The sequence below is a fragment of the Dendropsophus ebraccatus genome, chromosome 1, assembly GCF_027789765.1.
Source record: "Dendropsophus ebraccatus isolate aDenEbr1 chromosome 1, aDenEbr1.pat, whole genome shotgun sequence".
Taxonomy (NCBI): domain Eukaryota; kingdom Metazoa; phylum Chordata; class Amphibia; order Anura; family Hylidae; genus Dendropsophus; species Dendropsophus ebraccatus.
Window position 1 is genome coordinate 182,366,967 of NC_091454.1, and position 13,821 is coordinate 182,380,787.

Genomic DNA, 13,821 nt, shown 5'->3' on the forward strand with positions numbered 1-13,821 from the left:
CAATGACTATAGCAAAAGCAGATAAAGTGCATCAGGTGTAGGGAGAAAGCATGAAAGTAATAAAATACCCCTTTTACCAATATATGTTCATTTATTAGACAGCTGAAAATAGGTTTGATCTTTGGAAATCCCCTTTAAGATGAGATATCAATTATTATAGATAAGTCTTCCAAATGGTCATCCAATAGTTGGTTGATGCCTCTAACAATGTAAAAGGCACTTTATTTTAAATAGATTATTTGGGGGAGGAACAGACTTAATAGTGGATTAACTAAAACATGTCCTCTTCACATCCTGGGGCCTAATAGTTTTAATGGACTTTAATGGAGACACTCTGATTGACCATACATCATTGTTCTTCCTGCTTCATCTAAAGAAAAATATACATTTTGTCACTTTGCCCCTTCTGAAGAAGCCACCACTCTCATCTCAGCAGTTAAGTGCACCATCAAGTCATTTTCTCTGCTTGATGTTCAGAATTGTTGTCTGCACTTATCTGAGATGTGTCTAGAATTTTCTTAGGCTTTCTTCAGACACACTTTTTGCAACACATATTTTGGGTTGAAAATATGCCACAATAACTGCAATTTTTTTCTGTCTTCCATTATGACGATTTTGTGTTTTTGCTCCCGAAATTTGATTTGGTAAATTATATTTCAATATTGACTGCCAGCTAACATCTAGACATATTGTTTTTGGGTGGTTTTGTGCGGTGGACACTGTCACCTAGGCGGGGCTTTACAGCAATTGGGCCCCCTGTCCCCACTGTCCACCGAGGAAATGAACCAATTTTAGAGCAGAAAGAAGACACCGACAAGTGTTATACAGGTGTCAAATGTATATTTTAATATATAAAATGTGCAGCATCTAAGCTGTGGGTGGTGTGGAGAATCGGAGTGTGGAATAAGAGGGGTGACAATATCACTTTAATAAAATTGTATAAAGCTATATAACTTTACAAAAAAATATTTTTTACATACATATCCATCTCTGTTTAGCGGCAGCAGTAAGGGGCTACTCCCCCTCCGGAACCCCCCACCACCCCCCCACCCCCCCCACCCCCCCCCCCCCCGCTGCCACCAACGCTTGTGTCAGCTCTAAGCACTGTGCTTTACAGAACAGGGTTCTGTTTTTCCTGTTTCTGTTTCGGACATCTACCAACCCCTTATACTCTTTATAAGAATATACAGGACACAGAAAAACCACAGGTACTGTCCGTCTGCTGAGCTGAAGTCCTTCCTGTTGTGTGTTCCAAAATGCGCCCAGTACCTTGGTTTTTCCTGAAAAAACAATCTTAATTAATCCACAGCAGTCAGTAGTTGAGTCAATAACACATGGCCTAGAGCATCTATGCCCTAGGTCTTTTCTGCCTCTTTTTCCCTCTTTTCCACCCTCCTCATCGTCTGTAAAGTCCCCAGCAAGTAGTTCTCCTTGTCATCATCTGCTCACGCATGCGCTGTAGTGTCCGGGGGCGTTACAGATGACGAGAAGGGCGGAGAAGAAGAAAGAAGAGGCGTATTAGGCCTGGGGTACAAATGCCCTAGGCCACCCCTCATTGACTCAGCTGCTGTGGATTAAAGATCGTTTCATTGCCAAACCAAGGCATCAGGCACATTTTGGAACGCACGACCGGGGAGGACCTCAGCTCAGCAGACAGACGATACCTGCGGTTTGGGGGTGGTGGGTATCTGAACACAGAATCGCTTTAAGGTCATGCAAACGATGGTGGCAGCAGAGGGCCCTTACTGCTGCCACTAAAGAGAAGCGGATATGTATGTAAAAAAATATAATTTTATTTTTAACTAAAGTTATATTATAATTTTTTTAAAAAAATCACTTAGTCTCTGGAGTATGCCTTAACTCCATTTATTAAGTCTGCATCCACCATTAAACTAATTGAGATCTCATACTGCAGATTCATGATTTTCCTTTCAGCAATATCCCCCCTTTATCTCAGTGCCAAAGACAAAGAAGAGCAAGCAATATTCCAAGACAGTTACATGCAGGATGATTTTCTTCCGGAAAGCCTCACACACGCTTACAGAACAAAACCAGAAAAGCCCACATTTCAAATTCTACAAAGGCAAAAAAAAAAGTATTAAAAAATGAGGTAGAAGTTTGTGTACAAAGTTTGGAAGTGCATCACGCTGGACTAGATAATAAAATACAGGGAAATTTACCTCAGAACAACATCAGGTACAAGGAGCCAAATAAGGAGGAACGTTTGCGGCTTGTTACTTTACCGTTGGGGTTGGTAATAAATATGGAATTGCCTGACATTTTAGAACATGTGGTTATTATATTCTTAGGTTCATAGAAAAAACAATATATATTCTTATATATGTGCTGTATATTATGCATGCTAGAATAATGCACCATGTTATAAAAAAAAATACAAAGTTGAAGGGTTGAAATTTTTTTTAATAGTATGTTTAAGCTAAATACGTTGGTATTTTACTCTACTTCACATAACAGGGCAATACGCAAATGTAGCAGTGGGTCTAATTATTTGATACTTAAAGGGATTTTTTTTTCTGATTTCATATATTGATGTCCTATCCTCAGTATTAGGTTCCCACACCCAGCATCCCACTGATCCGATGTTTTGTAGGGGCTGCCATGCCCAGATCTACACTATGAACAGGCCTTGAAGCAGATGGTTCAGTTTATAGCATGGTCGCCGTACCAGGTTACTGCAGTTCAATTACTATTGAAGTGAATGGAGCTGAGCTGCAGTATCCCAGCACGGCTACTACACAATGAATGACATTGGGGCTGAATGATGAGGTTGTAAGGTGTCAGTGCTCCACCAGTCAGATATTGATGGCCTTTCCCAAGGATAACCCATCAATCACTAAGTCCTGAAAAATCCCTTTAAAATATGCCATTGGGTACCCATGCTGGGAATGCTTGGGTATTCTTTGGAGTTCCTACACTTAATTTAGCCTGAATATAACTAAATGTCAATGTAAAAGCTATGTCTAATGTAAGCAGATTAGAGGGTTTCTATAGTTTTTTTTTTATGATTTGGTGTTGTTTACCCATGTCCATATAGGCTGCGTTATGGATGTGATAGCTGAAAGTATTACTGTCATTAAAAAAAAAAATTTATATATATATATATATATATATATATATATATATATATATATATATATACATATATATATATATATATATATATATATATATATATATATATAAAGTCTATGGAGGGTATGATGGTATTATATCCACATAGCAGGCTACAGTGTATAACAGCCCCTCTTGTGGCCAAAGATCAGCTTTTATTGACCAAATTGTAGGACAATGTATACAACCTAGAACATGTCTAGTCCTCCTTCAGTACACAATATTCTGTCCCCACAGATATATTATCTACTTTAATGTGCTTTTCTGAGTGAAACGCCACTTTTTGGAAACATCTAGCTATGCTAGATGCTAGTCCTACAGGACTCTCCATCCACATGCTGTTTACCACATATTCCTCCTTAGATGGCTCCAGTCATTAGACTTCTGCAATATTGTCACTAGAATGCATATATTACATTACACCCCTAAATTGTAATTCATAGGGAGCGTGTGTCTGCAGCACTTGCATTAGCGCCTTAAATATCACAGATCGTATTTGAAAACATTCATCCCGGTTGAGGTAGGTGTGGAGATTGACCTCTGTAAAGACTCCTCAATACAGGTTGTATCGACTTGTCAGCAGATAAAACAAATACTTAATGAAAAATATAAAATTCCGACCAGGCTACAGGAGCAGCAGGCTTCCCCGGGATAGCCCGGAGCGCCTAAACAATCATCTGGCATAAAAATAATAATAATAATAACAGCAGGTTAGAAAATGCAGTGGGTAGTGATGTCAATGGAGTAAATTTCCCTCTAAAATGTATCAGTCCTGCATCCAAAGGGCTTAAAAGCAGGCAAATTCCATGTGTTGTGAGTGAAAAAAAGATGGCTGCCCACAGTCTCTGGAGAGTAACAGTCTATAAGTGCCAAAGTTCTCACATAATAATAAAAAAGTACAAAACTCTATCAAAAGGGTACAGGAGAATCACAGGGTTTGGAAAATGGAGACCTGAGATGTATAGAAAGCTCCGAACAAACACAGCTGAAGGGAGCAGCAAGGATTCTGGTTCAGTTCAGTTATAAAGGAAGTTGGAGGCTCAGTCATTGGCTGCGGGTGGATGGTTTATTGCCTGAGATCCGGGGGGGTCTTCTTCCGCAAAACTGATTTCATCAGGAATGATGGCAGACACAAGAGTAACATCCAAAGAATGTGAAGGGGCCGACTGATACGGAGAAAAGAGAAACATAGGTTGATTTAATTCTTATATCAACATGAAACTAACCGTTGTAGCATATCAATAGATAGGACCTAGCTTAACGTGTATCAAAAGATTTACTAAATGAAGATCTCCATCGGATAGGCATTGCCACGTACACTGTAATGGTGCCGTCCATTCCTCATATTGCTACTAGGTTCTCGAGATCTTCTCGGGTTTGTATATATCCAAATGTCTAGTTTGGTACATTAGAAGCGGGCCCAGTGCCCCCAGTGCACTGACATCCACTACCCTGGGTGACGTATCACCTTCAGAAGGAAGTCTATTCTTGGCCTGGCGCATCACCAAGGAGATATTAGGGCACTAGGCCCACCTCCATTGCACCAAACTAGAATGACAGTCCAGTCTTAGGCCATGTTCACACAACATAAGTTTTGTATTAATCACGGTTGTTATTTGCAACAACGGCCGTGATTAATACAAAATTTGCGTGCACTGCATTCAGAGGAAATCCCAGCCGGAGTATATAGTATAGTATACATACTATATCCATACACATAGTATACACTCCGGCCGGGATGCCTTGAGGCCACACAGAAAACTGACATGTCAGTTTTGTGCGGTCACTATTCATTGAATAGCAGCCACACAAGCCTGACAGGTCACACAATGGAGAGTGTTGATTGGATTTTTCACCCATTTTCAGTCTAAGTTCTATTTATGAATTAGTATTCGACAGGCAAGTATTTTTTAGATTTAAAAAAAAAAATCTGCATAATCTGGGATTTGCACCCAATTTATCAGTGTCATCTCGGCCAATCAGTGGCTGCAGTGATGTCCCAGCTGCAGCAGACTGGACATTGCTGCAGCAGTTGATAGGCTGAGATGAAAATACACAACTGTCATCTCAGCCAATCAGCGGCTGAAGCAGTGTCCTGGCTCAGCCACTGATTGCAAGAAGATGAGGAGAAGACCGGCGGGGACGGGGGCGCAAGGTAACCATCCCCCGGATGCTCAGTTTTCTGGACAGTTTCAACACTCCCCCCAAGCACTGCACCAATAATGCCATGCATCCTCTCTTAACCAGACCCTAAGCAGCATCTGGCAAGATGCTGCATACTGTAAGGTGAAGAACTTAAGGCAAAATGACAGGTGTTCTGCCTTTTTTGTTTGTTTGTTTTTTCCTTTTGTTTTTCAGATAGCAGTATCCAGAGGATTGCGTTGGATTCAATGGATTACCTTGACGACCAGCATTGTTTTTTTTTTTATATAACAGGCTTATTAGTGGAAGCTGTCTGTTAGATGGCATCCATTACTAAGTCGGGGCTTAGTGTTAGCCCATGTAAAATGGCTAATACTAACCCCCCCATTATTACCTAAGTTCCCATTGCACCAGGGGTACTGGGAAGAGACAGGTACCAGTAGTCCTGGAGCGTCAAAACTGGTGCTCCTGGAAGGCTGGTATTACTAGGCTGGGGAGGGCCAAAATAAATAGCCCTTCCCACCCTGGTACTACTAGGCTGCTGCTGTTTTTTTTTTTTTTTAAATAAATTATTTATTACATATTTTTCCAGGATTTCAAGGCAGTGTGAAGTCAGCCTAATTGTATATATGTTGCACTCCCAGTACGTTTTGTGCAGGTTTTTATATATGAGGTATATACATAATATATACATACTTACCGGCTTGTTTGAGGTGTTTCCTATAGCACCAAACTATATTTCTGGCCTGACTATATATACGTGTCTCACCTCTGATCGATGATGTGGTGAGTGAGGAAATAGATGCTCCATTTCATTGAGGTCGCCGACCTTTCCCTTCAGTTCTGAAACATTATTGTCCATCAGTGTAGCACCATTTTGAGCACTTCGGTGGGAAATTCTGCCATTAACGCCACCAGCAACTTGTGGAGCTGTTATCTGGTCCTGAGATGCCTTGCACTTCATTAGCCTAAGAGGAGTCAGGGGGAAATATCTGTATTTACTAGATTTCGAAGATGTAAAAAACTTCACTATACCACACAAGTATATAACCGATGAAAGTCACAGGCCCAAACTTTCTGTCATGGGTTCTGTCAATTTGATGTTGTTATTGGGAAATTGAGCGTGTTAAAATCCTCATGTGCTCATATGCTATTCTCCTTAAAGTGTCACTGTTTTTATAACTTTCAAAACCTAAATCAACAGGTGATGTGATATAACGCATGTCTGCAATTTCTATTCATTATTTTTTTTTTAGTTCTCATACTTTACAACAGGGGTGGGGAACCTTTTCCATGTCGAGGGCCTGTCGGGCATTAATAAAATCATTTGAGGGCCGCATACTGTGTGCGGCAGTTAGTAGCGTGGGTTGGCAGCACCCAGGGCAAGGCAAAGTATTGTTCCCCTAGTGCCCCTGCTATTGTAGTTAACCCCCAGTGATGCCCCTTGTAGTCTAGTTAACCCCCAAGTCATGTGCCTGGTAGCCTAGTTAACCCCCCCCCCCAGTGATGCCTCTGGTAGGCCTAGTTAACCCCATCAGTCATGTCCCTGGTAGCCTAGTTAACCCCCATCAGTCATGTCCCAGGTGGCCTAGTTAACCCCCATCAGGCATGTCCCTGGTGGCCTAGTTAACCCCCATCAGGCATGTCCCTGGTGGCCTAGTTAACCCCCATCAGGCATGTCCCTGGTGGCCTATTTAACCCTCCATCAGGCATATCCCTGGTGGCCTAGTTAACCCCCATCAGGCATGTCCCTGGTGGCCTACTTAACCCCCATCAGGCATGTCCCTGGTGGCCTAGTTAACCCCCATCAGGCATGTCCCTGGTGGCCTAGTTAACCCCCATCAGGCATGTCCCTGGTGGCCTAGTTAACCCCCATCAGGCATATCCCTGGTGGCCTAGTTAACCTCCATCAGGCATGTCCCTGGTGGCCTAGTTAACCCCCATCAGGCATGTCCCTGGTGGCCTAGTTAACCCCCATCAGGCATGTCCCTGGTGGCCTAGTTAACCCCCATAAGGCATGTCCCGGGTGGCCTAGTTAACCCCAATCAGGCATGTCCCTGGTGGCCTAGTTAACCCCCATCAGGCATGTCCCTGGTGGCCTAGTTAACCCCCAAATAAAAAAAAATAAACATCCCACTCACCTTACCTCCGCTCCCACGCTGCCCATGTCCTCTTCTGTCCCAGGTCCTCTGTGCCGGTCTTCTCCTGCAGGCGGCGCGCGATGAAATGACGTCATCGCGCGCGGCCCGCAGGAGACTGAAGACACGCGCCGCTCTGCTGGGGAAGAAGCCGGCATAGACAGCATCCTGTGTCCGGCAGCTGTCACAGACACCGGAGGATGCTGTGTATGCCGGCTCCTTCCTCCTCCGGATGCGGCCCGCGGGCCGGAGGTTCCCCACCCCTGCTTTACAACAAAGCTATACTTACTTGTATCTAGGTCCAGTCTTTTGAAGGCAGCTTTTTAGTTTTTAGCAGGTTGAAAAAAAAGAGACTAAACACAGGAAGTCCCAGCCAGTACAGAGAGTCACGGCTCATGTGACTGTCAATCACATGACTGCCTTCTCTGTGAGCACTCAGATGGCCTGGAAAATATGGGACTTCCTTTGTTTAGACTACACAGGAAGTGCCGTGTTTTCCATGCTAACTAAAAAATAATGAATATAAATGGCAAACTTGTTTTATATCACATCTACAGGTGATTTAGGTTTTGAAAGTTATAATGAGAGTGGCACTTTGAAATTTATTGGCCACACATCTCCCTGGGAAAACAGTGGATGTGCGGGCGATAAAGATAAAGGAAAACTTGCTAATTTTCAGATACCTATTACACAAGGAGTGCATCAATACTGCCTGCGCTGCTTGTGACCTGGCATCTTCACCTTTCTTATCCTGGCCATCATGTATCTTCAGGCTGCCACCGCCTCCTCCAGTATGTTTGACAACCGGAAGAGGCGGGTGGCGGCCTGAAGACACAGCTAGAGAGCAGGACGGAAGCTGACCGTGTCACAGACAGATACAGTCAGCCTGGCCCTGGAATATAGACGGTGTAGGCTTCTGGAAACTGGCAGCATAGATAGAAGCATACCTGTGCTATCAGTTTCCCTTTGTAAACGGCCACACGATACAGCCACTCAATTAATTTTTCCGTGTAAAGATACTGCAAAGGAGCGCCACTCTGGCTGATCATTGCTTGTTTGTGTCCTTGCACGGCCCCATATCGGGCTGTATAAAAGGAACCTTAAGGGGTACTCAGGCCTCGGGGCTTTTTTATATGGCCGGGGAGGAGGTGGCTGAGGGCAATGACGTCCACTCACCTCCCTGGTTACAAAAAAAGCCCCCAGGTCGGAGTACCCCTTTACTCTACTGTCTACTTAGAACTCCTACTTCAAATCCTATTAACATATATGTCACAGAACTCTCCTTCTTTTTGATCACATGCTGTTCGTAGGGAAGTCACCTGACAGGCTTACTTTAATTTGCTTTTGCTAATCTAATATTCATTAAGCAAATCCCCAAAAAAGGGGATTTTTTCCCAAAAAGAAAACTTATCACCTATGTACAGGATAGAAGATATGTAACTGATCCTTTGGGTCCAACACCTGGGACCCCGATGATCCCAAGAAGGGGTGCATGTGTCCTTTCCTCTGAATAGAGCTGTGAAAGCATGCACATTGATGCTCTATTCAAAGTCTATAGGAGTGCCAAAGACGGCTAAGTCCATCACTCAGCTATCTGTGGCAGCCCCATAGAGTTTAAACGGAACAATAGCGTGCCCGTTTGACTGTTAATCCACTGCTCAAACACTTTACAGTATGGGAAAACCCTTTAAGACCCTAAGGGAGATTTACTAATGTGTTTGTGCCACAGAAAATGACATGGCTTAAAATATAACAAGATTTGTTATAGAGAAGTATAATCCAAATGATAGCTGGTATTAAAGGAGAGCTTCAGGCATAATATAAAGATTCACAGAGGGCATGGGGTGGGGGAACAGAAAGAAATGATAAAGATTATTATTATAATCAACCCCTTATGCCGCTGCAGCACAGAGTTAGCGCTAACAGACCCCCACTGGCCTCCTGTAGCTCCCACTTCTGCATTGCCACAGCCCGGCTCAGAAATGCCTGCTCAACTAGTCAGTGACTAAGGCAGGACACCTATGCAGTCATTTACTGGCTGAGTGGGTATTTCCTGCTGGGTCGTGACAACAAAGGAAGCTGTGAGACTGGAGCCTGAGATTTAGCTGGTTGTGCTGCGCTGCAGGGGCACTGATACAGGTAAGTATAGATTCTCTATTATGTTCCCCCACCCTCCTGCGCACCGTGGATTTATACTTTTCAACAGAGTTCTCCTTTAAAGTTAGATAAGTCTAAATATGCGCCAAATGTATCACTATCCTTACACTGTGTAAGGGCCGTATTACACGGAACGGTTATCGTTTGAAAATTCGTTAGATCATTCGTATTTAAACGATAATAATTTTGTGTAATAGCTGGCAACAATTAAACAACCAACAAGAAATATTTGATCGTTTGATAGAATCTGGACCTATTTTCATCGTTGAGCATCATTTGGTCGTTCCCTGGTCTATCAGCCAGGAAAGGACGAGCGCAAGAACGACCATAAGTAATGATTATCGTCCTATGAAATAGGATGAACGATTTAAGATAGTTCGTCATAGCAGATCGTTTATCGTTAATTGCCGAAAAATCATCCAGTTTAATACCACCCTAAGTATCAAGCAGTATTAGTAAATCTGCCCCATTATATGTTACATTGTCCCACTTTCTCTCGTTTTCCGTTTTCCCTTTTCTTATCATATTGTAAACATTAGTTTTGGTCTTACCTTCCTCGATATCCAAACATGAGGAACAGGACACAGAAAATGATGCAGGTCACGCCAATGTGTATTCCAATGATGATTCCAGTCGTTGATGACTTTGTTCTTTGTTCGTCACCTACACAATTGCAGGATGGATTTAGCACTGTGTACAGAAATAAGGGATTATATAGAAAGCCTTACAAAGCCTATGGGAACGTATCTTTCTCTTTGGATATCTGTGGATACTAGAACTGGGCATGAAATAGTGGAGTGTAAATTTAGGCTATGTTCACACTACGGATGAGACCGGCTGTTTCGTGTCTCAGCCCGGATCATCACAGCCGGTACTTAAGTACCGGCTGGATGATCTTTTCTCTGTGGAGCTCTGATGCGGGCGCATCAGCTCGTGCCCGCATCAGAGCTTCCCATAGCACAGAGTGAAGCAAGCGGCCGGAGCCGCTCGCTTCACTGTGTAAACTGACAGGTCCTTCTGCAGACGGAATTCATTGAATTCCGTCCGCAAATAATGGACCTGTCAGTTGTTTGCGGCGCCGCATGGGAACCGGGTGGAGCGTATACGATGTGTGTACGCTCCTGCCGGGATCCCATAGCAAACAATGCTATGTTCCACCCCGCAAATCTACGGCTGTAGTTCTGCAGCGAGAACTACAGCCATAGATTTACGTAGTGTGAACATAGCCTTAAGGCGTATGATAAATATTATGGATCTACACTGACTATACCGGTGGGTCCCCCATCCTGGTCTGATACGCAAGTGTGTCTTGTATCAGAATGTGGGATTCTACTTATTTGCTAGGAGAAATTTCTAACATTACATGGCAGTAAACTCAAGTTCAAAAAATTCAATTGACTTAGAAAAAGTAAGAAGGCTGAGTATCACCATTGACTTTGAGAGCAGAGATTCTAATGGTCTTTACAAGAGGGGAATTTATCTACACAAGCTCCTATCTAGTTTATTAAGAGGCGTTAACAAAGTATATATTAAAAAGTGTGTAATTACCACTGTTGGTCAAACAACTAAGGGCCATATTACGTGGCTTGACATTTCCAATCAGCAATCTACCTCTTCGCGCTCCCCGATGTCCCCCCGGCTTTTTACGACTCACCGCAGCCGACACTGAGGCTTCTACATTCATCTGTGCAGTAAAATGCTGCTGAGCCAATCACTGGCCGATACAGGACAGTGATGCGGCCAATGATTGGCTGAGCAGCCCGTCACTTCAGACACAGCATCAGAAGCTTCAGCAGTGGCTGCGGTAAGCGAGGAACAGGCAGGAACCATGGTAAGTAATAAGTTTATTATTTTCTATATACTTTTATCAGCTGCAGACTACACACCTCCTATTACACAGAGCAATGCGCGGTTGGTGGCCGATGATTTTTAAACTATCTGTAATACAACGATGAGCCGATGATCCACTTGTTGGCTGATGGTTGTCTTTATTACACAGGGTGATATGTGCCATGTTCTGCCTGACTGGGCAGATAATGGCCGTGTATAACATGACCCTGAGATTCTTTTTTTTTCGAGCATGTATACCCGAGGATTCACAGATACCTGGTGGAGACTCTTAATAAATTAGGAGCGGACTACTGCACTGCAAACTAGCTAATTTTGGTAAATCTGCCCTTGTTTTCTTGAAAATATAGATTAATATCAGGTCATTGGGATAAAGAAGGGGGTCTAGTTCTAATAATAGAAAAAATTATATATCCAGCACATCATTAAAATGTATCTCCTCTTTGTTAAAGGGGTTATCCAGCGTTACAAAAACATGGCCAGTTTCCTACAGAGACAGCCCCACTTTCGTCACCAGATTGGGCAGGGTTTTGCTGCTCAGTTGCATTAAAGTGAATGGAGCTTAATTGCAAACCGCACCTGAACTGGAGACAAGAGTCATGTTGTCTCTGAAAGAAAGTGGCCATGTTTTTGTAGCACTGGATAACCCCTTTAAATCCAATATGTTAAATACACATTCTCAACTCTGTGCCTGTAGAATTCAGACGTGTTTCGAGAGAGAAGCTCCTGATCACATCAGCAATCAGCTTTCTGTTCGAAACGTCTGTAGCTACAGGTACCAAGGTGATGCTATGCTTTTAACATGCTAAATTAAATAAATTAGAGATTTTAATGACATGCTGGATATACCCTCTTTTTTCAGACTATTCTTACACCACCAGATATCCATGAATCCGGAAAAAAGAATAATGTGGCTGTTTTGGCTCACGGTCTAGCTCCACTTAGAACTGGATAAATATCTCATGAACTGCATCCTCTCATCCTTTACAAGGCAATTGACCCTACTCCCCATAGGTAAAGAGAAAGAAGCCTTTCACCTAATATGAGGTGGTAAAGTGTCAAAAACCAACGCTAGGAGAGCATCTTCAAAGGGACTCTTTCCACTGTGTAGGTCACTGAATAGAAGAGTAGTTTTTGATATGTTATTTATGCACCTACTGTAATATGTTGACGCTACATACCAGCACGGGCAGACGCTTCTTTCAGTGACACAAACCGAACTGTAGAATTTCCATCTCCATGCTGATTGAAGGCCAGCAACTTCACCTCGTATACTACTAAGGGATCTAGATATAAAAATGTTACATTAGAATCCATACAATACACTGACACTAGGGATGGTCCGAACCTGCCGAGGTTCGGGTTTGTACGAACCCGGACTCTCTGCAATGATTCCAGCTGTCTTAAACCTCCGTGGAGAGGGTGGATAAAGCGGGAGGACCGCCTGGAAAACTGGGATACAGCCTATGGCTGTGGCTGTATCCCGGTTTTCCAGGCGGTCCTCCCGCTGTATCCACCCTCTCCATGGAGGTTTAAGACAGCAGGAATCATTACCGAGAGTCCGGGTTCGTACGAACCCGAACCTCGGCAGGTTCGGACCATCTCTAACTGTCACCCATGTTCATCTATCTTGTTCAAATCATCACCATTGTGTCTATTCTTATACTAAAGTTTCACACCAAGCACACAACCCCCATTGAGCCCCCCCTTTATTTAAGACTTAATAAATGTCTTGAAACATGTGCCCCAAAATTTACTAAGGGGCGCACAGGCGTAGGACCTGTTTTTGCCCCATGCAGGTGCAGAAATCTACACCTGTGCCAGAGCAGGTGTAGATTTCTGCCATGGTTTACGCCTGTTTGCAGACATATTCAAAAATAGTGCGGAGACAACATCACATTTCTCAACATCAGCGAACTAGACAGACCTTCTACCGAGTAAGAACAACCAAGTCAAGGGGGGTCTACAGTCAAGGAAACCCCCCTCCAACAAGCCACAGTCAAAAATGACAGGACTTGGGAAATACCCAAGCAAAGCATCCATCCACAGACAACTGTTCCGGTGTATTTGCCCCTCATCAGTGTGGAGTAAGTTTCTGACTATTGGGAGCAAATCCTAGTAAATGCATTTAAGGGAATGATGGTTGACCTCAGGGAGTTTGCAGACATAAACCATAATAAATCAGGCACGGAGTGATTCCACTTTTCATTCCTCACAGATTCTTTGAAAAATGAAAGGTGGAAGCTGATTGGTTGCTAGGGACAACTAAAGGTGTGTTTACACAGGCAGATTTATCTGACAGATTTTTAAAGTCAAAGCCAGGCACAGACCATAAACAGGGAATGGGTCATAAAGGAAAGACTAAAATTTCTCCTCTTTTCAAATCCATTCCTGGCTTTGGCTT

General features: G+C 43.2%; 1 protein-coding gene across 1 annotated transcript in view; it reads right to left on the reverse strand.

Annotated features, from left to right (window-relative positions):
* Positions 1-3,230: 3,230 nt before the first annotated feature.
* Positions 3,231-13,821, reverse strand: part of IGDCC3 (immunoglobulin superfamily DCC subclass member 3) — a 98,396-nt gene continuing 87,805 nt past the window's right edge. Inside the window, exons 12-15 of the mRNA XM_069958910.1 lie at positions 12,599-12,703; positions 10,121-10,259; positions 6,044-6,242; positions 3,231-4,298 (exon numbers count right to left, since the gene is read on the reverse strand). Coding sequence (XP_069815011.1) covers positions 4,173-4,298; positions 6,044-6,242; positions 10,121-10,259; positions 12,599-12,703 — 569 coding nt within the window. The 3' untranslated portion in view covers positions 3,231-4,172. The remainder of the gene's footprint in view (positions 4,299-6,043; positions 6,243-10,120; positions 10,260-12,598; positions 12,704-13,821) is intronic.